General features: G+C 38.6%; 2 protein-coding genes across 3 annotated transcripts; both read right to left on the minus strand.

Moving 5' to 3' along the window:
- Positions 1-595: 595 nt before the first annotated feature.
- On the minus strand, positions 596-6,056 carry LOC130906936 (gastrula zinc finger protein XlCGF57.1-like). Of its 2 annotated transcripts, XM_057822026.1 has the most exons (3): positions 5,592-6,056; positions 4,003-4,256; positions 596-2,529 (listed from the first exon to the last, which is right to left on the minus strand). In XM_057822026.1, the coding sequence occupies exons 2-3, from the start codon at positions 4,033-4,035 to the stop codon at positions 817-819; spliced, it is 1,746 nt and encodes a 581-aa protein (XP_057678009.1). In that variant the 5' UTR covers positions 4,036-4,256; positions 5,592-6,056; the 3' UTR covers positions 596-816. The 2 variants fall into 2 exon arrangements, with proteins under 2 accessions (XP_057678009.1, XP_057678834.1); XM_057822851.1 differs by lacking the exon at positions 4,003-4,256.
- A 6,158-nt stretch (positions 6,057-12,214) lies between these two features.
- On the minus strand, positions 12,215-25,800 carry LOC130908051 (gastrula zinc finger protein XlCGF57.1-like). The gene is made up of 3 exons (XM_057823846.1): positions 25,660-25,800; positions 18,126-18,230; positions 12,215-14,335 (listed from the first exon to the last, which is right to left on the minus strand). The coding sequence occupies exons 2-3, from the start codon at positions 18,129-18,131 to the stop codon at positions 12,692-12,694; spliced, it is 1,650 nt and encodes a 549-aa protein (XP_057679829.1). The 5' UTR covers positions 18,132-18,230; positions 25,660-25,800; the 3' UTR covers positions 12,215-12,691.
- Between the last annotated feature and the right edge of the window lie 2,128 nt (positions 25,801-27,928).

Genomic DNA, 27,928 nt, shown 5'->3' on the forward strand with positions numbered 1-27,928 from the left:
TATACGCCATTGTACCATCCTCGCCATGATGTTGGAGCTAAGTCCGAGTTAGACAGCGAGCGAAGCTCCGAAATGAAGATGACAGACATCAGTGTGGTTTGCTAACTTTATTCAGCTGCTCATGACATAAAAACTTGCAGAATGAAACTAAAATATAAATATTAAAACGGTTTCATCTTCAACAGCAGCAATTAAAATTGGCATTTTTAACTTGCTGCTGATACAGCTATAACAACCCACACAAACAATTAGTATGTATCAGTTAGCGTCAGCGCTTGATCAAAAACAATCACATCAACTCGCCCCAAGTATTTGACCACAATTGAAAAGGCACAATAATCAGTACGAAAGCGTTACATACAAGTGTTGCCTCTGTGGATGCTTCATAAGCAAGAAATTTGCGCGTAGGCTTGAAGGCTTTCCCTTCTCTCTTGGCTGCACAGCAACCAAATTCGCTCTTCTTTGTGTAAGCAAACATGTTCTTCTTCGTGTGTACATGCGCCCTTACTCGCGTGCCATTAGTACTACCTGCTCTATGCTTCCTGTGCCTTGATAAAAGCGTGCATCACAAAACAAAAGTCAACGTTATTTAAAAAAAAAAAAAAAAAAAGACGAGACTCTGGCGTTGTAAAATCAAAATCACACAAGCCGGGTACGTCGTGACCCGGGCATTACCTGTATTGGATAGTTGTGAAAAAGAACAGGACTTGCAAAATCGTTTCAACATCTTTTTGAAAAGAGACACAAGGGAAACAGAATAAGGAAATTGAAAGGCTTCGTTTACTTTAAATGTGTTGAAGGAATCTGAATATCTTGTCATTCACTATAAATCAAAGTTATTTCCCCACTGTGGCTTCTTGCGTGCGATACTAAATATCCCTTCTGAGCGTATCCTTTACCACAAAGTGAGCAGGTAAACCGTTTCCCTCCAGTGTGTGTTGTTGCGTGTCTGATTAAAGCTCCCTTCTGACTGAATCTTTTATGACAAACTGAGCAGGGAAAAGGCTTTTCTCCAGTGTGTGTGCGTGTGTGTTGGTTTAAATCTCCCTTCTGGGTGAATCCTTTACCACAACACGTGCAGACAAAAGGCTTTTCTCCAGTGTGTATACGCAGATGGGTTTCTAAATCAGTCTTCGAAGAAAATCTTTTCTCGCAAACCAAACAGGGAAAAGGCTTTTCTCCAGTGTGAATGCTTGTGTGTTTCTTTAAATTTCCCTTCTTGCTGAATCTTTTACCACAACATGTGCAGACAAAAGGCTTTTCTCCAGTGTGTGTGCGTGTGTGTTTGCTTAAATTTCCCTTGTCGGTGAATTTTTTACCACAACATGTGCAGACAAAAGGCTTTTCTCCAGTGTGTGTGCGTGTGTGTTTGTTTAAATCTCCCTTGTGGGGGAATTTTTTACCACAATATGTGCAGACAAAAGGCTTTTCTCCAGTGTGTGTACGCTGATGCTTTTCTAAATCAGCCTCGGAAGAAAATCTTTTATGACAAACTGAGCAGGGAAAAGGCTTTTCTAGAGTGTGTGTGCTTGTGTGTTTTTTTAAACTTCCCTTTTGGGTGAATCTTTTACCACAACATGTGCAGACAAAAGGCTTTTCTCCAGTGTGTGTACGCTGATGCTTTTCTAAATCAGTCTTCGAAGAAAATCTTTTCTCGCAAATTGAACAGGGAAAAGGCTTTTCTCCAGTGTGAGTGCTTGTGTGTTTCTTTAAATTTCCCTTCTCGCTGAATCTTTTACCACAACATGTGCGGACAAAAGGCTTTTCCCCAGTGTGTGTATGCGTGTGTCTTTCTAAAATATTCTTCTGAGGAAACCTTTTCTCACAAAGTGAGCAGCCAAATGGTTTCTCTCCGGTGTGTGTTGTTGCGTGTCTGGTTAAAGCTCCCTTCAGACGGAATCTTTTATGACAAACTGAGCAAGGAAAAGGCTTTTCTTCAGTGTGTGTGCTTGTGTGTCTGTTTAAATTTCCCTTCTCGCTGAATCTTTTACCACAACATGTGCAGACAAAAGGCTTTTCTCCAGTGTGTGTCCGCTGATGGCTTTCTAAAGAAGTCTTCAGAGAAAATCTTTTCTCGCAAACTGAGCAGGGAAAGGGTTTCCCAGCCAAGCGCTCTTTCGTCTCCGTTTTCAATGATGACTTGTTTAAGGATTTTGAAAAAATTTGGTCAAAGTCAACATCCTCCTCATCAGTGTTAAAGTCAGAAGAGTACGACGTTACGTCGCCGCTGCCCGAAAGCGGAGCTAAGACGCCGTCCGGTTGCGATTGTCCCTTTTCTTTTGTCGTCAGGTGTTGAAATGAGCAGTCGCTCGAAGGTTTGGCAGCTTCGCTCGGACCTTCAGCTTTTTCACTCTTCAAACTGACACCCATTGGAAACTTGGGGATTTCATCTTCCTGTTCTTCTTCTTTCATGTAGGAAGTCTCTGGCTCCGCCTTCTGTTTGATGTACGACATCTCCGACTCCTGCTTAACGTTGAGGGCATCGTGCTTCTCATGGTGAAGATCTTCTACAGCAACGTCTGTGGGACACTGGATGAAAAAAAAAAAAAAATCATTTTCATTTATTTTTTTCAACGCAACCCTTCCAGATTCTTTGTTTAACCCATAGCAACGCCCTTGACAACAAAGATGCTTTTCTTCGGCAGTCTTCAGAAATTACGTCACACCGGCAAGTGCGAGGGAAGTCCGCCATAGAACAGTATTGTTTGTTGCATTGCTTCTCGGTAAGATGCCACGGCGGTGTGTGGCGACGTTTTGTTTTCACTCAAACGAAAATTTGTATGAGTGGCCAAAGGATAGCAGGGCACGTAAATGGACATCTTTCGTTCGCACGAAGTGAATTAATTTCACGCCATCATCGAGTAGTGTTCTCTGCTGCAAACACTTCGAAGATTCCTGCTTCCTTAACCGGTCTGCTTATGATCAAGGATTTGCCAAAAAGTAAGTGTGATTTTTGGATAGATGACTGATGACTTTGTCAAAGCAGAGCTGCCAACTGTTGTGGAATGAACAGTATAAGCTAGCGAAGTTAGCTGAAAGTTAACTCGTGGCAATCCCCGATCGTAGTTGTTGTTGCTGCGTTCGCTGGGTTAAGCGTGTTTAAATTGTGCGTCATCTAAGATCTTGTCCAAAAGGGTTAATCCACTGTCAATCGGGAAAGGGGTGTGGATGTACATATAAGCGGGTCGGCGTCACGGTAATTCACGGTCACGTTGCCGTAAGAGACACACACCGCTGGTGAGTTTCTGCACATTTATTTGTATTTGTATGATGTATTTCCACCTTCATGCTTCAAGCATTGCATTGCATTTGTACTGTTCGGCGTTTCTTTCACGGTGATCGCTTGATAGCTTTCTAGTTTGTGTTTTACGAGAGCCGCTGACAGGTGACAACAACAAGCTTGTTGCTTTTAATGTCTGGCAGCGAATCAGCGAGCACGCAGGTCACGCAGTCAATCATGGGAAATGTAGTCTCGGGACAACACTGAAGTGGTGCTTTGTAATCTGTTCGCGTGTGTGAAAAAACTACATTTCGTCACGCCATTAGACGCCACTTCCTGCAGAGAGCCCCTGTTAGCTCCATGTGTTAATAAAGAAACAAAGTTGTCAGCACGTCGAGTGTTCGATATATTTGTAAACAAAAAGCTCATAACAAGACACTATGCACGATCTGTTTAAGAGACACTGAAGTAGTAGGAGGCGAGGAGGAAATCAGCGAGAAGCAAAACTTCGCGGTCGAATGTGGCGGCAGTCCGCTATTATTTTGTTTTCTTATTGTTGCCACAATAAAGTGGAGAAAGCCATCAACAACTCATCTCCTTCTTTCCCCCCAATGTTTTTATATTATTATTTTATATGCACGAGAGCTGCTGGATCTGCCAAAATGAACATGAAGTCTGATTATTTTTTTTTTTAACAATGTCATCAGATAGACAAAAACATAAAATTATGTGGAAATGCCTGCATGTTCAAATCATGAAAATAATAACAGCCTGTATCTTACCAATCTTGTAATCCCGATGGGTCTTGTATCCATTCCATGTCAGGTAGTGTAGGCACATTGTTTGCATCCTGATTAGCATCTGGCTAATACATGTTAGGTCTTCCTCCAACTCTTCAAAAACGTGGATATATAGCTTATATCGCTGTTTGAATCATTGTTTGAAGGGCTTCGTATCGCGGCCGTATGTCTCGAGCTGCCATCGCTGTTCCCGATGTGACATATCACTTCCGAGTTCGTCCCCTTTCAGGCTAGAACTTCGAAAACGCAATTATTTTGTCAAATATACAACATATATTTTTTCATGCTTTATTTGTTGGACAATGTTTAATTACTTTAATTGTGACCCTATTTGGCATGTTATGAAATTACTTCACATTTCTGCTTTAAAAAGAAGTTGTATGTCAAAGAATTTGAAATTTTCTGAGCAGTATTCGAGTCAGTTGAATAGAGAAGAACAGACAGCTAGTTGTGTTATAGAACCTTGTAATATCTATTGCACCTCACCAGCAACAGATTTATCCTACACTTGAAGTGCAACAAAAATAAACAGATTTGAATTGCTTACCACAGATGTCGACAAAAGCTTTGCCCCGGGACATATATTACACTTTACATGCACGTTCTTTCCTTTAATTTCAACCAACTTGAAATAGTGTTTGTATCTCCACCTCGTAAAGGACAAATTTTCCAATGAATGCTCTGCCATCATATCCCTCTGCATCTGTTTTGCGTGTGTTTGCCGTACGCGCTGTTCTCGTTTTTGAGTGGAAACACCGGCTCTGAAGTATGTGCACTATTAGGCTCGAGCGTTTACGTCACAGAATGGGGGATCACGTGAGATTTGACAACAACGCAGCCATATTGGAAGCAGGTCTGGCTCGCGGGACATTAAACTTTAACTTGCCAGTTCGATAAAGAGACAAACTCGTTACTAAGGCGAAGAACAGATATGTGATCAAACTTAAGGATGTGAACAATGTTGACCCTTTCGAGCAAGCCTAAGACAAATGGAGTAAAGATGTCGACTGGCTTCCACAATTACGCAAAATGGACATTCTGCTGTATTTATTGTTTGGTGTATGTTACTAAACTCATCAGCGATCCCGAAATTACAAATCGCTCCAAAGCTACGAACAATTTTGCTGCGGATGGGTGCAGGACCTACACATTATGACCGTATCAAACGGCAACTCCATCGTAGGCTATGTGTGTTTACTATTTTCATTGCCATGAACCTGAATGCACCCAAAGTCTTGGATGACAAATAAACAGACGAGAGTAGACTCGCTATGGCTGGTAGTTTCTTCTATTTATTCAAAGTAAGTAACACAACGCTTTTGACCGTCAGTAACGGTAAGGGCGTTGTAACGGTGGAAAAAATAGTTGGATTACCCCGTTACTGAAAAAATAACGCCGTTATTCCCAACACTGGTTATCACCATATCGTGAGATCATCATTACGTTGACCCCTTGTATCGCAAGTCAGATATGGGCTTGTTGTCCTACAGTCACAATAGACTGATCACGATCACTTTCAAAGCAAGTCTGACATAGTATAAAAAATAATACAACTAATGTGATGATCTTACCTTCATTTTCTTTTGTTTTTCAGTTGTTTGTCATGACCTGGATTTCCTCTCCTCATTGACTTGGATGTTTGGGATTGCGTTGGCATTCCCTTAGTAGTAATTCGTAGCATTTTGAAGCCAAGTCAAGAAGCGTCTTATACAATTAAATTTAATCATTCTCATGTTTGCTAACCAAACGATTTTCTTCTTAAAACAAACTTTACAAATTGGAGGTGGCGTTAAACCAAAGCAATCGGAATGCTTTAGCGTGTTTTAGCTAGCGAGTTAAGCTAAACTACCTTCACTTCGGTAAGCATGCGAAGCTTCAAAATAAAGCTAAACGACTTCCACTATGCTTTAAAATGAGACTTTTTAGTACACTAAATTCTTACTTCGGTAATTACCCGATGATAATGTTTAGAAGGAGCGAGTTTGGTTAGAGTAACAGTACACAAAAAAACGGCAAATCCCGGATTGGTAAACAAATGTTGCGTCAAGTGAACCGGAAGTAAAACATTCAAGTGCTGAAACTTCAGCGTGAGATAATGAAGCGTCTAGAAGTTCCATCACGTCTTTACATCACTGGAGTCCAAAAATATTCAATCAATATGATCAACATATAAAATTTCTAGTCATCACTGTCAATAACTCAATTTGAAGGCTCAGAATTTAAATAATTCGTAAATGTATACATTGACTTTAACCAATTTATTGGACTACTTCATCAAGGAAGATTACAATGAATGTTTCATTTTCAAGCATTGAAGCTTCTCAGTCTCATTTAATTTAGCTTTTTTTTCTCAGCTAGCTAAGCATTCCTAAAGTACGAAAGAAGAGTGCAAGGACGAACTCTATCGAGGTGAAGAGAGGGAACGGCCAGGAGAGGTCGCTGTTGGTAGATGCTTAGACTCAAAGCAGGTTGTTTCACATGACTTTGACAAATAAAATATATCATAATTGCTTATATATATATATACAATTTTTAATTCATTATTCATGTTTACTTTTTAAATTCTATGCTATAAATGAGTTGATAAAATGAACGAATTGAAAATAAATACCAACTGAAATACACATTGGCGATGTGCCCAAGTGACACTCCAGTATAAATTGATTTAGACATAAGCGGATTTTAAGGGGGGGCAGCCCCCCCTCCCCCTGGTGGCCGAAAAGTGTCACTGCATGTAATTGACTTTCCTATAGACCCTACCCACGTGACGTCACAACTCCGCTCTCCTGACTGGTGCCGCCCACTTGTCCGGCAACACATCGTGTTGACCTGTTACGGCTACGTACATTCCTCCTATTTACGACGTGTTTTTCTTCTCGTTAACATTAATAATCAAAATGGTGAAGGCGTGTGTGGCGGTCGGTTGCAATAACAGAGAAGATAGACGGAGAGACTTGAAGTTCTACCGGATTCCGAGAGACACGGAGAGGAGAGAGCGAGATGGGCTGCTGCAATTCGACGAGAAAACTGGGCTCCAAACGATTACCACAGATTATGTAGTAGTCATTTTATATCTGGTAAGATGCATTTAATATATATTTAGAGGGTTTTGGGCTGACAACCACAATTAAGATCATTGGTAGGCTAATCGCCGACAACATACACGTATGTATGTAGTGAGTGCTATCGCTAAACCATATAAACATTAAAAGCCCTAGCTCCATTGACAAATGACATGAAATACATTAGACTTGACAGTGGATGTTAGCAAGAACAAAAGATTTTGAATTGAAAATTTCGTAACTCACCTTCCGAGCACAAGATTCCTGCCGAATTTTCGTGTACGAGGACCTGTTTCACCCAACCAGCAACGTAGCATTTAAAAGCCTCCAAGCTCTTAAAGTTTTTCAAACTTTCGTGAGAATAGGCTGATTTTGTGTGGACAAGATAGTTGTAAATATCAGGGTCAGGCAGAGACGGCAAAGGCAGCCGGTCAAAAATCATCGATTTAGGCATCAAATATGGATCTGGCGACTGTATAGAACGAAGCTTTTCCACATAACGCCTTTTATGCAACACATCCAGTGAGTTTACGGCATCAGAAAGCACCGGGTCTTCCATGAAATGCATTTTAAATTCCTCGATCAATTGAAACCAATGCTAATACAGAGACAAAATGACGGACAAGTGGGCGGAACCATACAGCGAGCACGTGGTTTTATGACGTCGGTGGGTAGGCTCTATAGACCCTACTCACATGACGTCACAACCACGCCTCCGCGCCATATTGTCCGTCAACTCGTCGTGTTGACGCATTACCGCTACGTAAATTCCTCCTATTATGGCGTGTTTTTCTGCTCGTTAACATTAATAATCAAAATGGTGAAGGCGTGTGTGGCGGTTGGTTGCAGTAACAGAGAAGATAGACGGAGAGACTTGAAGTTCTACCATATTCCGAGGGACCCGGAGAGGAGAGCGAGATGGACTGCTGCAATTCGACGAGAAAACTGGGCTCCAAACGATTACCACAGATTATGTAGTAGTCATTTTATATCTGGTAAGATGCATTTAATATATATTTAGAGGGTTTTGGGGTGACAACCACAATTAAGATCATTGCGAGGCTAATCGCCGACAACAAACAGTTTCAAATTCAAGATGCTTTTTTCTTCCACCATCATTACATTTTGAATAATATTTAGCTGGTACCAAGTGAAAGAAGCTGGCCTTGTCTACGGATCATCTGTTAAACAGGTGTGTCCAAACCTTTTGCAAAGGGGGCCAGATTTGGTGTGGCAAAAATGCGGGGGGCTACCTTGGCTGATTTACATAGAACAATATATTTAAACAAATTTTAGCAAGCCCTTCTGTGTGTCACATTTGCTTTATTATTATTTTTAATTCATAATTTCAACAGTCTCGTCTTTGTGGCGTTCTCTTTCGACACTCGGGCTCTTGCGAAATACTGCTGCTGTGAAATTAAACTAGCTTCAAGTTCCTATAATTTCCCGCTGCGTATCTTCCCTGTAATGTTGTCGTACATGTCAGCGTGTCTTGTTCGGTAATATCATCATCGCGTCACATCGAACTCTTTGAAAACAGCGACTGTCTCTTTGCAAATGAGGCGGACACAGTTGTTGCGTGTTTTATTGAAGAAATAGTCCAATATCCACCGATCCTTGAAGCGTCGGCCATCGCAGTCAACTTTTTTTTTATTGATTGTCACCATTTTAGAAAATTGGAAGTAAAGGGTCACACGGGGTAATGTTGCTTAGAGTGCTGCTCTTAAAGTTTTTCAACTTTTGTGAGAATAGGCTGATTTTGTGTGGACAAGATAGTTGTAGATATCAGTGTAGCAGATGTCAGGCAGAGAGGGCGAAGACAGCGGGTCGAAAAATATCGATTTAGGCATCAAATATGGATCTGGCGAATGGATAGACTGAAGCTTTTCCACATAACGCCTTTTATGCAACGCATCCAATGAGTATACAGCGTCTGAAAGCACCGGGGCTTCCATGAATTGCACTATAAATTGCACGACAAATTGAAACCATTGAGAATACGGATAAACAATGACGGACAATATGGTGGCCGGATACAGCGACACGTCATTCTGTGACGTCGGTGAGTAGGGTCTATATGTATATAAAAATTGTAAAGCAATAAAACTGCAACAAAAATCAATGAAATGAACAAAAAAAAAAAAATTATAATGGGTTAAAATTATTTTTCAAACAGATCATTTGACTAGCACCTTAGACGGTCATTTGATTTGCATATAATTTTCATGACAAAAAAAAAAAATAATAGGGGAGGGCAATTTAATTTTACAAATGATTTCTTTCTTTGATTGAAAATATTTTTTCGCATTCAAAAACTTTTTCTATGATTGAATTTTTTCTTTTTTGATTGAAGTGATTTTTCTTTTTTGGGCTTTTTTTTTTGAAGCAACTTATTTTTTGATTGAATAATAAAGACAAAAATGTCCTACCCAAAATGTGGCCCTAACACAAATCAACATTACTTCAATCAAAAAAGTTGCTTCAATCAAAAAAAACTTGACGATCACCAAAAAAAAAAAAAAGCAATCAAAGAAAAATAGCTTTTACATGCTTTTTTTTTTTTTTTTTTAGTTTTTTTAGTTTTTTGAGTTTCAAATTTATTTTTGCATTCAAACACATTATTTTTAAGTGATTTTAATTTAAGTGATAAGTGATTTTTTTTTGGGTTGAAAATATGTATTTTGATTGAAGCAACTTTTTTTTTTTATTGAAGCAACTTTTTTTGATTGAATAATAAAGACATAAATCTACCTCCATATGGCTCCACCCACGCGATACAATTCTTGACGGTGGTAACTACATTGGCACGACACCGGGGGGCGTACTATACTCAATGGATGACGATCTTGGCGAAAAGTATTGCCTGAGCAGCCTGATTTTGAGTTCCCATCAAGAATGATGGGAAACAAAAAACGCTCATTGTCAATTTATTATAAATATTCTCGAAAGTTAATTTTATTGCTGACACTGCATTTCGGGGTCATCAACATGTTGTGCTCCCACTGCCCCAAAAGTCAAACTCCGCCTATGTTTATACATATACCATTCTGTCATTGTTTGCATGCTATCCTCATTAAAATATGAAAACATATATATAGATGTTTGGCTAGTTCTAGTTAAAGCAGACACTGTTTTATCATCTGTGTGATTTTGACAAAGATCAGATCACATTTGATGGTGAATTTATGCAGAAATGTGAGAAATTCCAAAAGGTTCAAATACTTTTTCATACCGTTGTTTTTTTGTTCTTGCTCTAATCTTGAGCAACTTGAGCTGTGGCTGTGAGTATAGTCTATAAATTAAGTGTATTTTAATTTTATTTAAAATATATTTTAAATGTATTTTACCATTATATTCATGTTCCAATTTGCAAATATGTTCTGAAAAATAAAAAATATCCTGTTTAATGGAAAAAAACAATTTTTTAACCCATATGTCTCAAAATTTTTGGAGCTATAATAATTACCGTGATACAGTGAAACAGCGGGATTTCATACCATCAAAATCTTATACCGGCACATGGCTATTCTTAAATGTATTTGTACATAAAACAGAGAAGAGATTAAAAAATAGTTGATAGGAAAGGAAGATGAACAAAAATATTTAAGTTAGAATAAAAAGGTAAAGTAATTCTATAAATATGTTTGCGAACATACCAAACATTGCATCTTGGCACAATGTCACTTACAGCTACAAATCCAGTCAGAAATCTAGGTGTAATTATTGACTCAAATCGAAAATTTGATTGCCATCGAAAGGCCGTCACTAAATCTGCTTATTACTACCTAAAAAATATAGCCAGAATTAAGGAGCTTCTGACTATACAAGACATGGAAAAACGTATGCATGCATTTATTTCCAGTAGATTGGACTATTGCAGTGCTATATTTACACTTCTTGATAAAAAATCAGTCAGGAAGCTGCAGCTAGTACAAAATACAGAGTTCTTACAAATACAAGGAAACATGACCTCATTACACCGGTTTTGAAATCGTTACACTGGCTTCCAGTGAGTCAAAGGAAAGACTATTAAACTGCTCGTCTAAACAAAAATAATTGATCTCTGACCAAAATACATGCTTGATTTGTTGGCTCCCTATGAAGCTTCTAGACCCCTTAGGTCGTCTGGAACCGGTCTCCTGTATGTTCCAAGAACAAGAACCAAGCAGGGTGGGGCAGCATTCAGTCAACTATGGAACAAGTTACCTAGTGCTTAATTTGTAAATCATAAGGTGCCGGAACGCAAAGTACTTCTGACAGCGCAGGGATGACGAAACGGGCACAGGTTCGGACACATACGCAGAAAATGGTGCTGAAAACAACATGCAAATGCCCACTTGCCATGCTGTCGAACTTAAAAGCCTCAATTTCAGTTAATAATACTTGGGATTTGTTCTGTAAATTTATGAATTTATCCATATTATCATTTTATTTTATACTGTAATGTCCGTAACTATGCATAATCCCTTTAAGAGACACTGGGACTGGAGAGCTGTGAGGTAGTAAGAAGCGAGGGGGAGATGGACGGGAAGCAAAAGTTAGCGGCCGAATGTGGCGGCAGTCTGCTGTTATTTTGTTTATTGTTTTCTTATATTTGCAACAATAAAGTGGAGAAAGCCATTAGTAACTTCTCTCTCCCCCCCATTCGGGGCTATTACAATATATTTTTTAGAAAACGTTTTTATATTATTATATTCTATACACGAGAGGTGCCGGATCTGCCCAATAAGTCCCGGTACGCAGGGCAGCCAAAATCAAGAGGTGTTGGATCTTGTTCCGGCAGGATCCGGCACAAATTAACCCCTGAACATACCTGAAGGTCTGAAGTGTGCTCAAACTGTTAGCTGCTTTAAATCAGGGCTAAAGACGCTTTTGTTTATCACAGCGTATCCATAACTGTCTATATATTTCAAATTTCAGGCCAGAGTCATCCGCACCGAAGAAAACAAACATCAGCGCTGGATCAAGGAGACCATTGAGATCTGCAAGTGGGGCCAGAGGACCATCAACAGGGACGAGGGGGCGTACATGCTCTCTACTACCTGGACCAGCATCCTGGAAGAGTAAATGGTCGGTAGAGGGCGTGACTCGCCTGTCATTCTTACTGGTGAATCACGCCTTCATGCATCAGCTGATAAAGACGCGTCACACCAACACCACTGACTCTCTGATCAAGGCGGAAGTGTTCACCGAAACATGTCAGGTAATTAAACCACCTATAACTATTATTTGGGATAAAAGAAACATTTGACCAATCAATACAATATTCGATAACTGCAGCCCTATTTATTTCCACCAAAAACATACATGTAAAGATCGATACAGATGGATTTTGAATCAATACGAGAATAGTGTGACCTAATATTGCGATATATATCTCAGAATTGATTTTTTTTAGCGCCCTCAAAAGCAGTACGTCAGTCATGGAACAATCTCAACACAAAGATATGTAACGCAATTTATTCAATTTTAAATATAAATATATTGGATAGAAAAAGAACAGCAAATGAAAAATCATTTCAACAACTTTTTCAAAAGAGGCTCAAAGGAAACTGAATAAGGACATTGAAATGCTTTTTCCACTGAAAATTCATGGCAGGAATATTTTGTCACACGCTGCCATTCAAAGTTTTTCCCCCAGTATGGCCTCTTGCGTGCCTTACTAAATTTAGTTTCTGAGCGAAGCTTTTACCACAATGTGTGCAGGCGAAAGGCTTTTCTCCAGTGTGTGTGCGCTGATGTCTTTCTAAAGAAGACTTCTGAGAAAATCTTTTATCGCAAAGTGTGCAGGCGAAAGGTTTCTCTCCAGTGTGTGTGCTTTCGTGCCTTAATAAAGTTCCTTTCCGAGTGTATCTTTCACCACAAAATGAGCAGGCAAAAGGCTTCTCTCCAGTGTGTGTATACTTATGCGCTTCTAAATTATTCTTACGATAAAATCTTTTACCACAAAGTGAGCAGGCAAAAGGCTTTTCTCCAGTGTGTTTACGCTCATGTATTTTAAGAGAAAGGTTCCGAGAAAATCTTTTATCGCAAAGTGTGCAGGCGAAAGGTTTCTCTCCAGTGTGTGTGCTTTCGTGCCTTATTAAAGTTCCTTTCCGAGTGTATCTTTCACCACAAAATGAGCAGGCAAAAGGCTTCTCTCCAGTGTGTGTATACTTATGCGCTTCTAAATTATTCTTATAATAAAATCTTTTATCGCAAAGTGTGCAGGCGAAAGGCCTCTCTCCAGTGTGTCTTCTTGTGTGTTTCTTTAAACCTCCCTTATCGACGAATCTTTTATCACAAAGTGTGCAGGCAAAAAGCTTCTCTCCAGCGTGGTTTCTTCTGTGCGATTCGAAATGTCCCTTCTGAGAAAATCTTTGACCACAATGTGTGCAGGTGAAAGGCTCACCTACAGTGTGTTTGCGTTTAGTGTGTTTGTTTAAATTTCCCTTATGGGGGAATCGTTTGCCACAAGATGAGCAGGCAAAAGGCTTTTCTCCAGTGTGTATACGCTGATGCTGTTCTAAATGAGTCCTCTGATAAAATCTTTTACCACAAAGTGAGCAGGCAAAAGGCTTTTCTCCAGTGTGTTTACGCTCATGTATTTTAAGAGAAGGGTTCCGAGAAAATCTTTTATCGCACAGCGTGCAGGCGAAAGGCTTCTCCCCAGTGTGTGTTCTTGTGTGAATGTTTAAATTAGCCTTCGTTAAGTATTTTTTATCACAAAGTGTGCAGGCAAAAGGCTTCTCCCCAGCGTGTGCATGCATGTGTAGTTTTAAATTACGTTTCCAAGAAAATGTTTTATCACAGAGTGAGCAGTGAAAAGGTTTCCTAACTGCGCATTCCTTTGTGTCTCTTTTCAATGATGACTTGTTTAAAGATTTTGAAGCCTTTTGGCCAAAGTCATCATCCTCCTCATCAGTATTAAAGTCAGAAGAATGTGACGTTATGTCGTCGCTGTCCGAAAGCGGAGCTAAAAGGCCGTCCGGTTCCGATCGTCCCTCTCCTTTTGTTGTTAAGTGCTGAAATGAGCTGTCGCTCGAAGGGTTCGCTGCTCCTCTCTCTTCGCTTGGACCTTCATCTTCTTCGCTCTTCACACTGACACCCATTAGACACTTGTGGATTTCAACTTCCTGGTCTTCTTTCATGTCGGGGGTCTCTGGCTCTTCCTCCTGTTTGATGTACAGCATCTCGGACTCCTCTTCCTGTTTAACATGGAGGGAATCGTGCTTCTCATGGTGAAGATCTTCTACATTGACATCGGTGGGACACTGGCAAGAAAAAAAAATGCATATATTTTATAATATTTGGAGAAATCCACAGGTCATTCCAAAAAAAAAAAAAAATTCGGACATTGTGATCAAGTTCATTATTTTCCACAATGTAATGATAAAATTTAATTTTTCTTGTATCTTAGATTAATTAACCACATCTTTGTCAGTTGAAGCCTTTTATTAGATGGACTAGTACACAGATGAATTAACTAACTTCACATTTCATGTTTCCTATATCGTCTTCAACTTGTTTAAAATGGTGCTGCTCAATTTTTAACCAGTACTGGCTTCCGGTTAATTTTACAATTGATTTCCAACTTTTATTGTTTGTTTTTAATTCTATTAATGGCCTGCCGAGACTTAAACAGTGGGGGGATTGATCTTTTGAAGTTGATGCCCCCAGATTGTGGAACAGCCTACCCCCTGAAATCTGCACCATTAAGAATCTAGGCCTTTTTAAACCACAGCTAGACCCACTTTTTTTAGACACGCCATTTATTCAAACTGGGGTCGCTTATTCTTATTTCTTAAGGATTTTGACTCTTTGGATTTTATCAGTTTTATTTTCTGTTTTGACTTTTATCACGATGCGTTGTTTTTTTTTTTTTTTTTTTTTTGTCCCAATGTCATTGTCTAATAACTTCCTGCCTTTTATTTATCATGAACAATATTGTTGTTGTAAAGCACTTTGTAGACCTTTCGGGTTTTTGTAAAGAGCTAGCGAAGTAATAGTTGTATTGAGTTCAATTGGCCCCTGTATTAATAATTGTGTTGTCAACAGTGTTGTCAGTAACGCGTTAAGTAACGCGGTACTGTAATCTGATTACTTTCTTCAGTAACGAGTAATCTAACGCGTTCATTTTTCCAAGCTAGTAATCTGATTAAAGTTAGTTTCCGTAGTGCCTGTGCGTTACTATTTTGTTTTTGCCTCATAGTGTATGTAGAATGAAGAATACTGTAGTCATGTACGAAGTGCATTTCTCATCGGGGGGGGGACGGGTCACGTGTAATACGATGCTGTATGAGCGCTGTCTCCCTCGGCCGTCAACAACATAGCATTCTGACGAGGCAGCGAGGCTAACAGTGAAAGGCAGGATATATACCACAAATGGATGCCTTTGCTCACTGGAAATACAGCCATTACTTCCCAGTAAAGATGACAAAAATATCTCCGTGCGTTGCAAACTTTATGCTGGCTGAAAAAGACTGTCAGCCGCTAAAAACTCTACATCCAACTCAACAAGGAAGCACTTGGAATTAGAGCAGGGCGGTAAACCGAAAATGTACCGTTACCGAAATTCTTCACGATGACCGACGTAATTTTGACCATGTCGGTAAATTCGGTAATTTAATAAAGGAAGAAAATATAGTCTTTTCATCCCGCTTTGACTCTGTTGTTCGGCTATGTTCATTCCCCTTTAAGAAAGCAGACAGTGAGCTTACGTTTGGAGTCACATGGTTTTCAGGAAGCCAATCAAACAGAAGCCCGGTAGGCTAACGCTAGCTGCTAACGCTAGCTGCTAACGCTAGCTGCTAACGCTACAAGTAAATGGGATGAAGTCGGGCTTAAGTTAGCTTCGCCAAACTTTCACCCGACATTAAGTAAACTCGACGGGTTCCAGATAGGGATGAAAAAACCGAGGCTTTCTGAAACAATGAACCACTTTTAAGACAATTGCCCTAAATTGAATCACTGTTTGAGACACTGCAAGAGCCCCATTTACTGGATAAACAGTGCACGTTTTTTTTTTAAAGTAAAGTTGACAAATTGCCTCAGCATTACATATCTTCAATAGAATTAAGTGGATGTCGTCTATTTCAACCAGGAGATCGTGTCGTCATTAAGTATGATTTACACAATTAAAGTTGACCTCTTTAAGCCTGTGTCATTGCTTTTGTCTGTGAAGATGTGTTCAAAGCAGTATTTGTAATACATGACAGTGCTAGTCTTGTAAGTGGCTCGTCCTAGATGACGGGGAGTAACTATGTATTGTTTATTTTTTGTAAAAATTACAGTACAGTAAGCACAGTGCTTGGGAACAGGAATATTATTTAGTGCATACTGTAAGGATTTCCAAAATCATAAGATGTAAATAATTGAGCCGAATAAAAGAAAGGAAAGGTTTGTGAAACATTTTATTTTTTAATTAAGTATAATTTCTGGGGGGCGGGTGGATGTGTCGTATTTGTATCTATTCTAAATATCTAAACGTATGCTACTATCTAGTGTATAACAATGCGGAATGAATTTAATGAAATTCAAGTGATGATATTTTTCAAGTCATACAAGCTGTTATAAATGTTCACACAAGAATTCTTATTGTTTACAAGATTTTTTTTTAATACTTAGACTGCATGTGCAATTGTTAAATTGAAAGCTGGTAAATAAATTTAACGAGAAACTGTTAATTTGTATTCCATGCATTGATTCAAATTTTCAAATTATATAACAGTTTGCTTGGGCAAATTTATCGTCATTTATCGTTATCGAGGTAAATCTGCTCAATTTATCGTGATACTTACTTAAGGCAATATCGCCCAGCCCTACTTGGAATTACAGCACAAGGCGACGAAACTCGAAACCTTCAGGTAACAAGACAGCATGCACTTCTACAGTTTGTAACCAGCCTTTATGCGCATTTTATTGTCAGTGTTTGTAACCATAGGCAGAGTTTTACTTTTGTGGGGCTGGGGGCAAAGCATGTTGATGACTGAAACAAAAGTCAAACGTTTGGGTAGATCTAAACATTTTTACGTTTTATATATTTTCACTACTATTGTAAATCCTCTCTGAATACATCAAAACTATGAACGAACATGTGGAATGGCAAAAAAAAGTGAAATAACTGAAAACAGTTTTTATATTCTACATTCTTCAAAGTATCCACCTTTGAGGTGTCGCCAAACTTTTGGCCAATACTGTATATATACATATATATAAAACTGTTCTAGCTCAGTTGTTGTTGTGTTTGAAAGCTTAGGTTTACAGAAATTCTAAATATCCATCCTGCCTCCACAGGTGTAGTTTTGGCTTAGCAAAGCAAAAGATAGTCTCTTAGGTTGTAGTCACATGATCTGCTTGAAAAATAATTTTGACCCGTTATGAAATACGTTGTAGGATTCTTGTTCATTTCATTAATTTTTGTTGTTTGTTTTATTGCTTTACAACTTCTTTAGACAATATTTTAACAGCTAGGTCTTTATTTTAAAGGGGAAGTTCAGAATTTTTTACATTAGGCTTTATCTTGGAGTTAGCGGGGGTTTATTTAGTCGTTGGAGTTGATTTGAACAAATTCTGCGCAGTTTGTCAGTTATCTGTTAGTTTCAGGGCTCCGGGGTGGCTAAGCTAGCGCGAGTCAATGGTGGTTGAAATCAACTCAATCGACTAATTAAACCCCCGCTAAGATTAAGCCATATGTGAAAAATTCAATTACATGTGATGATATTTTGTTGTTGTCATTTTTATGTTGAGGTAGCAAAAGGAGAAAAAAAATGGTAAAAAGTAACTGATAAGTTACTTTTAAGGTAACTTAGTTACTTTGATAATAAAGTAATCAGTAAAGTAACTAGATTACTTTTTTGAGGTGTAATCAGTAATTAAATTAGTAAGGTAATCTGTGACAACACTGGTTGTCAACATACTGTGAGATCATTGTTACTGTGAGCCGTGCAAATCGCAAGTCAGATTATGGGCTTGTTGGCCTCCATTCACATTCACTGATCACAATCACATCAGAGCAAGTCTGATATTGCATGAAAAATACAACAACGAATGTGATGATCTTACCCTCATTTTCTTTTGCAGTTGTTCGTCGTGACCTGAATTTCCTCTCCTCGTTGACTTGGATGTCTGGGATTGCGTTGGCGTTCACCTAATAGTCATCTGTCGCATCTTAAAGAGCATATGACACCAGAAAAAAAGTCTTAAATGGCATTATTATGTGAATTAGAATCATATTTTGAGACGATTCGACTATATACAACAATTTAGCAAAGCACAGATGACGAGAAATTAGTCTTTTAATCTGCCGGTTAGCCACGCCTACCATTATAGGGCTTTAGCGTCCCCAACAGGTGGATGACGTCAGCGGTAGACTAGGCTCATCGGTTTTACTATTCAGCCCATTGAGGGGGAATTGTTCAGAACGAGGAAAACGCGACGAAGAGAGCTGCAAAATGTCATTGTTTCAGTCTCTTTACTCCCAATATTTTTACAGGATATTCTTTTTATCCAAGTATTTTTCCCCAATAGCTATATAAATGGCTTGAGAAGGACCAGTCAGCCCGTCGAGGGGGAACTATTCACAATGAGGAAAACGCGACGAAGAGAGCGGGAAAATGTCATTGTTTCTGTCTCTTTACTTCAATGTTTTTACAGGATATTCTTTTTACCCAAGTACTTTCCCCAATTGCTAAATAAATGGCATGGTCATGACAAATAACAATCTTGTGCTAAATGGAATATAAAATAATAAAAATCCATTTATTCAAGACGAAATGGCAAAATTACTCCATAATGGTCAAAACAGTCGACTTCACCTTTACTGTCACACCTCCCGAACGATATTTTATGACACCTAAATCGGACATATGTAATTTCCCTTCCCCGGCTTCGGAGAATGTAAACAGACCAGAAGGAGTGACAGCTAGCCGACATGCTAACCCGAACCGAGGGATGTTTCAAAGTCTTCGAAGTGGAAAATCACACATAACTAGCCTGGATTATTTGACATGACGACCCGGTTGTCGAGTTTCTTTGCGGATCGGCAAACCGCCCGGCGGAGAGCAATTTACAGTTCGTTCCCTGGAGGAGGGTGGCTGGAGTTGTTGTGTAGCTAACGCGCTAACAGCTAACTGCTAATGAGCATGAGGATAGCTTTTTACATGCCTATTAATGATCAAATGTAAGTAGTCCTTTATTTAAAGGAATTTTATAGTGTTTACTTTGTAATCACTGTATTCGTATTTGACATAATACAAAACAAGATGTTTACTCACTTCCTTGTAAGTCCAATGGTCCCACAGTAAATATCCACGGTGAATGGGAACCTTTTGAAACTCCAAAAAGGCGCATACGCCTCTCCCGCATACAGAATGATTTTTCTGCAGCCGTTTGGCTGGCGTGATGCAAAAAATAAAAGTATTGATCCGCAAAATCAGCTGAATCCTTCGTCCTCATACACAACAGTACACTGTATAGTGAAGAGAACGTCTTCTACCGTACACGTCACAGCGCCCTCCTCCTCAATGCAAGACCGAAGCCGGAAGTCACTCATTTTCATGGCGCGGGATTCAAAAAACTAAATAAATATAGCGATCGCTTCCACACACATCCAAGCGGTCCATATCATTCAGGGGCATAGAATACCGCGTGTATTATGAAATAAACATGCTTTTTCGTGTCACAGGCACTTTAAAGAAAAGTCGAGAAGGGTCTTATACAATTGTAATGTAATCACTCTCATGTTAACCGATCCACTTTTCCTGAAACCAAAGTTTGCAAATCGGAAGTGGCATTAAGCCAAAGCAATCGGAATGCTTTAATGTGTATTAGCTACCCAGACAGCAAACCGACGTTGAATAAACGTTGATTTTCCATCAAAATCATCAGTATGGTTGACATTGAAATTTTCGACGATAAACAATGTTGAATCAACATTGCAAATACCGATGACATCTGATAGTGACGTAGAAACAACATTGTTCTATGGTGTGTCAGGCGATTGTTGGGTTAACATTAGATCGATGGGGTCCGATCACGTCATTATTAAAGTATCGGAATCGGCAAAAAAATATCGGACATGCCTTTTTTTTAAATATATATATATTTTTTAAGTAAATAATTTTCTAATTGTATTAACGTTATAGACATAATATGTTACACTCATCCAGAGTCTTAAGTTTAGGCTTAAGGTAGGGTTATCAAATTTATCCCGTTAACGGCGGTAATTAATTTTTATTTTTAAATTATCACGTTAAAATATTTAACGTAATTAACGCAAGCGCTGCACGGCCCACTCACGCATTGTCGCGTTCAATCTGTAATGGCGCAGCGCTAAAAGGCAGCGTAAAATGAGTAGAGGGAATTTTGGCAGCCTTTGGAGCCTTTTTTTAATTAGCTAAAGCCTTACAATCCCTCTCCGTACGATTAGAAATATCGTGGGAAGCAATGTGGGGAAGAAAAGTAGTAATTGATCTTTTTCTTAACACCCTATGTTATTTCCCAACGCAGAGAAGATATATCAATATATATATATATATATATATATCTCAATATCAATTGGTACCACTACGCACAGTCATGGTTGCACTTCCCATCATGCATTTGGGCAGAACAGTTAAATGGCTACAGTATCATTTACTGAAAGCTCAACAAACACACTAGATGGCAATATTTAGTCACAAGATACAAAGTTCATGCATTTGGGCAGAACAGTTAAATGGCTACAGTATCATTTACTGAAAGCTCAACAAACACACTAGATGGCAATATTTAGTCACAAGATACAAAGTCACATTTATCCTTAAAGAATTACAAGTCTTTCTATCCGTGGATCCCTCTCACAGAAAGAATGTTAATAATGTAAATGCCATCTTGAGGATTTATTGTGATAAAAAACAAATAAAATACTTATGTACTCGATGTTGAATGTATATATTCGTCCAAGTTTTATTCATTTTTTTTCTTAATGCATTGCCAAAATGTATATGATCGGGAAAAATTATCGGGAATAATTGGAATTGTATCGGGAGCAAAAAAAAAAAGCAATCGGATCGGGAAATATCGGGATCGGCAGATACTCAAACTAAAACGATCTGGATCGGATCGGAAGCAAAAAAACATGACTGGAACAACCCTAGTTAACATTGTTTTAGAGTTGATGGAATACTGTTGTCAAATAGCTGATTTTTGATTGACCAGGAAATATAATTGAAGAGTCATCAAATTATGGATGAGCGAGAGTTGTGGTCAAAAAACAGTTGTATTCAACTGTTCACCTCAAACGAACTGCCCTGAAAACACCTCATTTAAGGATAGCTATATTTAAAGGAAAGCCTGTTGCTTCTCTTTAGAGCCTTTATCAGCAATGATGTCCTACGGCAGAATAAACCACATTTGTCATCAAAGTTGTACATAAAACGGTTTGCCTTACACAACGTGACAAAAAGGCCGGAATTGTAAGAAACGGTGCATCTGCTGTGATTGGCATACAAGCGAAGATCAACCTAGCATGAATGTTAGCTAAGTAGAACTTAGTTCAGGCAAACATAATTCTTTTTCCAATTAATGCCCTAAAATCACTAGATATGACACAACTGAGCCTTGTCTAAATTAATTTATTGAAAACAAAGACATTGCCGTCATTTTTCCATCATACATATCGTTCCAATATGTAGCCCTAATTTGGTTTGGGATTGGTTGAGATTTTCACTTCACCCCAAATACTGAAGTATTTTAAACTAACCAATGACTCCTGCTAGAATTCCTTGATATGAACTGTGAATGCCATTTTGTTTGGAATTTTCAGATTCACTGAAGAGGCAGATAGGGATGGCCGCGTCACAATATGCAATTGCTTCTGTTGTGCAGAAGTGGCTACATTATATCCCAGACCCCGATGGTGGCAAAGTTCGCAGCAAAGCTCGTCATACTGAAGAGGAGGCTTAAGTTTGAAATAACTTTACTGAGAGTTAATCAAGTTTTCTATTGTTGTGACTCAATTTTTAAAAAATCTGAAATCGAGCCAAGTTTTTATTTTAACGCATTTGCTCCTAAAAACGTATAAATACGTTCTATTTTTAATTGTTTCTGTGTCCCAAAGACGTATTTATACATCTTTTATGTTTTTGTTTTTTTTCAAAAAAGACATCTCTGGGTTCTGATTCAATTGAGCTACAAAGCACAAAGCTGAAAATCCATTTTAAAGCAATAAAACTGGCCACTGGAGGGCAGTAGCATATTTGATAAGACCCACAACCCTATTCAACAGCAATGAGAGGCCAAGCTGCAAAGCCGGGGCGCCGGCTGAAGATGACCGAGCAGAAAAACCGGTCGGACGCCCGGGATGCCAGGCGCTGGACAACCGAGCAGAACGACCGGAACCACTAGATGCCGTTGAGCCCGTGCTGCTCTCGCGCAGAGCCCGCAGAGACTCAAAAAAAAAAAAAAAAAAAAAAAAAAAAAAAAAAAAAAAAGCATCTTTTTGAGACGGGCAACGATGAGGGAAAAGTTTAACCGGCCGTCGCGGCCACAATAGCGTCATCTTTCAGTTAGTTATGTGAAAATAAATTGTTACATTGCTATCAAAAGCTCCATTTATCTTGTTTCTGTTATTTTGTAAAACGATAACATTATTCAGATGTTTAGGATGTAACTAAAGCAAAAAATAGCTGTGTTAAAGTCAAAGTTAGGTTTGAAATGTATGCTTTCACAAAAAGCTCAATTTCTCCATTTTTTCATCAGAAATGGGAAAATTACTCAAACTAAGCTATTTTCTAATGCTGATTTCTAAAGAATGGGAAAAGATATGAACTTACTTTTTTTCTGCTGAAAGAAGAGAGTCTAATCTTTCTTTTGGTGGGGTCCATGTTTATATAGCAATAGAACAGAATTTTCTGTGGGCCTTGCAAAATCGGTCAAAATCTAGTAAAATGGCCAGGAGAGAAGGGTCTTGCTCCGATGAAAATGGCTGGGAGTGAATGAGTTAATTTGAAAGGAATCCTCCTTCCCAGCCAAGTCGCCGGAATCACGCCAGCCGAAATAGTAGGCGTCCCGCCGGTGTTCTGACAAATTTTGCTCCTCATCAAAAATGGCACTTTTGATACAAAACTAACGATAACGATGATCCGATCATATGGCGATACAACGATTATCGATACATTGGTCAGGAAATCATTCTAGGATATTCTACAAACAACTAATGGCGTACCGCACGCATGCTATTTTTAGACCATGACATTGCATCGTAAAGCGGAAGACATTATAGACCCGCCCTCGCATAGAAACAACGTAATTTGTGCTACTTTTCGCCGGTAATCTTTCAAAAACGAACATGCCGATCACGCATTACTAAACCTAGATGTGCTACATTAGATCCCATGCCATTAGCTGCGTGAGCCAGAGCGACGCGTAGTCCACATACTACATTGATGAATTAGAAACCGCCATGACTGAATGGAAGTTAAGCAGGCCAAATTAATCCATACCAGTGACTATAGATAATGCTGCAAATACTGTTAATTCAGTACATGTTACAGATGGACTCGGACCACAAATAGGATGTTTTGCTTATATGGTAGATATATCTGCTAAGAGAGCTGCAGCAATCAATAGTGTGCCCCACTTTACAAACAGCAAAAATAGTTCTCAGCGCTCATATACAAAATTTCTTCAGCTCAGTAAGAAGTAAGCACATAAATATTATGCACTAAAATGCTTGTTTATATGATGGCACTGTTATTTTTGCTTGTTAGCAAAAAAAAAAATAAATAAAATAATGACAATAACAGTTGTATTTTCTGTTTCAGAGCATTACATGTATTGAATTGTATCGAAAATCGTACCGAACCTTGACTTAACTGTATCGTTGCATCCCTTATACGTACATATAATATATATAAATATATATATGTTGGGGGTTTTTTTTGCAAACAGAGTGGTATCGGAATGGTATCGGTCGATACTGCACAGCCAGGTATCTGTATCGGTATCGGACCCAAAAAATGGTATCGGTGCAACACTAGTTTTGATTGTTATTTCTTTGTTTGTTTCTCATGATTCCATATTTTTTTCCTCAGAATGGAGTGATTCCATAAATATTTCCCTGCACTTGCTCTATAAAATTAACATTTACTGACCACCACAATGTTTTTTATTCATTTATTTTAGTGTTTCTGAATGCTAAAGAGTTGCACTTTTAAACTAATTATTTTTTCAAGCTTTTTATCTGGGTTTGTTCCACATCAGACATATCCAAAGTGCGGCCCGGGGGCTAAATGCAGCCCTTGGACAAATTTCATCCGGCCCCCAGCCTCTGTCATAAAATCAATAACGTCTAGCCCACACACAGACTTAATAAATTGGTCAGCAGCACTGCTACCAGCGTATGAAGTAGCTTACACACTAAAGTCAGCAGAACTCTAAGCAACATTACCCCGTGTAACCCTTTATTCCCAATTTTCTAAAATGGCGACAATCAACAAAAAAAAGAAAGTTGACTGCGACTCCCGACGCTTCAAGGATAGGTGGAAATCTGACTATTTCTTCTCTAAAATACGCAACAACTGTGTCTGGCTCATTTGCAAAGAGACAGTCACTGTTTTTAAAGAGTTCAATGTGAGGCGATAAGACCAAACAAGACACGCTGACACGTACGACAAGATTATAGGGAAGATACGCAGCGAGAAATTGAAGCAACTTGAAGCTATTTTAATTTCACAGCAGCAGTATTTTGCAAGAGCCTGAGAGTCGAAAGAGAATGCCACAATTTAGGCGAGTTGCGAGATTGTTGAAATTATTAATTGAAAAAAATAATAAAGCAAATGTGACACACAGAATGGCTTGCTAAAATTTGCTTAAATATATTGTTCTATGTAAAGGGCGTCAGCCAAGGTAGGCCCCCCCACATTTTTACCACACCAAATCTGGCCCCCTTTGCAAAAAGTTTGGACACCCCTGTTCTACATGATAAAATGTCTGAGTGAGTGCTCCTCCGAGACTGGTGATTGCATACTTTTTGCTAGGGGTTGTATTATGGTGGAAGATTTTGATAAGAATTTGTCGTTATCATTTTTTTTTTTTTTTTTTTTTAAACATTGACCCCTTTTTAAAACGATATCTCGATTCTTGGCAGGAGCATATCGATAACCTTTTGGGATACAAAGTATCGCGATATATCACCATTTTGATATATTGTCACACCCCTATCGTTCATGTTCAATATTTCATTAGTCAGCCTAGCCTTTTCTTCTGTCTGTAAATAATGTAGGACCTCTAAATATGGGTATATTTGATCGCATTAATAGCATCATGGTTGAAAATGAAGGAAAACTTAACACTGATTGTTGGAACAACATTAATCGATGGTGCAAAAGTGATGACAAATCAACGTCGGGGGTCAATGTTGATTCAACGATATAAGATTGACAGCGGAATGTTGATTCAACATCATTTCAACGTCTGTCTGCTATCTGGGTAGCGTGCTATGCTAAACTAAACCAAGTTAGGTACAACTGCAAAGCTTCAACATAAAGCCAAACGACTTTCACTATGCTTTAAAATAGGACTCTTTAGTCTACTAAATTGTAACTTCGGTACTTACCCGATGAGAATGTTTTGAAGGCGCTTGTTTGGTCAGGAAAACACTACACAAATGAACTGCACAACCCGGATGGGTAAACAAATGTTGCATCAGGTGAACCGGAAATAGAAACGTTCAGGTGCTGAAACTTCAGCGCAATACGTTGAAGCGTGTGGAAGTTCCATCACGACTTCACATCACTGGAGTCGAATAACTATTCAGTAAATATGATCAACATATATAAATTGCAGCCATCAATGTCAAGGCTCAGAATTGAAATAATCAGTTAATGTATTTGTTGAAAGTTCGGACTTTAGCCATTTACTGTACTTCTTCCGCTGCACTTCTTCCATCAAAGAACATTACAATGAACTCGCTTCATTTTTAACCATTGAAGCTTCTCAGGCTCATTTAATTTAGCGCTATTTCTCCGCTACCCATGAGACTTAAGTATTCCTAAAGTATGAAAGAAGAAGAGTGCAAGAACGATGTCGAATTTTTTCATAGGGGTGTCCAGATGGGGCCACTTAAATTATTGGGGTGGCCAAAACTAAAAGCCATAATTTCAGGTTTTCATTATATTATTGCAGTAAAAAGGTCAGGGCAAAATTATCAGAAAGACTTAAGAACACGGCTACTGATATGCTTTGGTGTACTGTGTAATATTTGATGTTACTAATGATTTAATGTGCATAGTCCATAACTGTCCAGTCAACATTTTGAGTTCTACAACAATTCTGTTTTATTGTGTTATGTATATATTAGGCATAAGGTGTACATTTAACTAGGGCTGTCAAACGATTAAAAATTTTAATCGAGTTAATCACAGCTTAAATTAATTAATCGTAATTAATCGCAATTCAAACCATCTCTAAAATATGCCATATTTTTCTGTAAATTATTGTTGGAATGGAAAGATAAGACGGATATATACATTCAACATACTGTACATAAGTACTGTGTTTGTTTATTATAACAATAAATCCACAAAATGGCATTAACTTTATTAGCATTCTTTCTGTGAAAGGGATCCACGGATAGAAAGACTTGTAATTCTTAAAGGATAAATGTGAGTTTGTATATTGTGACTAAATATTGACATCTAGTGTATTTGTTGAGCTTTCAGTAAATGATACTGTAGCGACTTAACTGTTTCTGCCCAAATGCATGATGGGAAGTGGTGCAACCATGACTGTGTGTGGTGGCTGGAAATGCTATATCTTCTCTATCTTCTGGGTACACTACAGGGTGTTAAGAAAAAGATCAACTCCTGTCATTCTTCCCCACGTCGCTTCCCACAATATTTATAGCTGCTGTGGGAGAGATGACAAAGCTTTTGCCAATTAAAAGCACGGCCCCAATGAATGCTTGTATCTAATCCACTCTGCCTCTTATCTCTGTATTTAAGTAAAACTGCACCATTGTAGGCTGTTTGCGGCAATGCGTGAATGAATCGTACCGGGAATGCGTTAATTCCGATAAATATTTTTTACGTGATTACCTTAAAAAAAAAAAAATTAGCGCCCGTTAACGTGATAAATTTGACAGCTCTACATTTAACAAAACAAAATAAATGCATTCATTACGGAAGAAATGCATAACTGATGATACAACAATCTAACGATGTACTGGCAAGCGGGGTGGCCAGTGGGGTGGCCAACCAATTTATAGGGGTGGCCATGGCCACCCCTGGCTTCCCCCTGGTGGCGCCACTGTGTCGAGGCGAAGAGAGAGAGCGGCCAGAAGATGTCGCTGTTGGCAGATGCTTCGACTCAAAGCAGGTTTTTTCAGAATACTTTGATAAATACAGTACATATTATAATTGCTTATATGTATATTTCTAAATTATTATTCATGTTTATTTATTAAATTATATGCAATACCTCAAATTTCTCGCTATAGTCCTCTGTGGGGTAATTCCAATTTTGTACCAGGAGGGGATGATGGTGGTTTCAAAATATGGGCAGAGAAGGGAGTTGGAAAAGTTTCTGATCCTCGAACAATGTTTTACTTACTTTTGAAAAGCTTTCTGACAGATTTCATATCCCAAAAAAACATTTTTTTAAATATTTGCAGGCAAAACATTTTATTATTTCAAAATACAAACAGGTTGAATCGGAACCACCACTGTCTATCTTAGAAAATCTGACACTCTCACATCATGAGAAGGGCTTACTTTCCTTATTCTACTCGGTTCTGGTAAAGAGTGATGATGAAAATGCAACTGATAGATTGGAAGCATGGAAATCTGAACTTGGGGAGGCAATAACAGAGGAAGAATGGAACAGGG

Source organism: Corythoichthys intestinalis, chromosome 1 (genome assembly GCF_030265065.1).
Source record: "Corythoichthys intestinalis isolate RoL2023-P3 chromosome 1, ASM3026506v1, whole genome shotgun sequence".
Classification (NCBI taxonomy): domain Eukaryota; kingdom Metazoa; phylum Chordata; class Actinopteri; order Syngnathiformes; family Syngnathidae; genus Corythoichthys; species Corythoichthys intestinalis.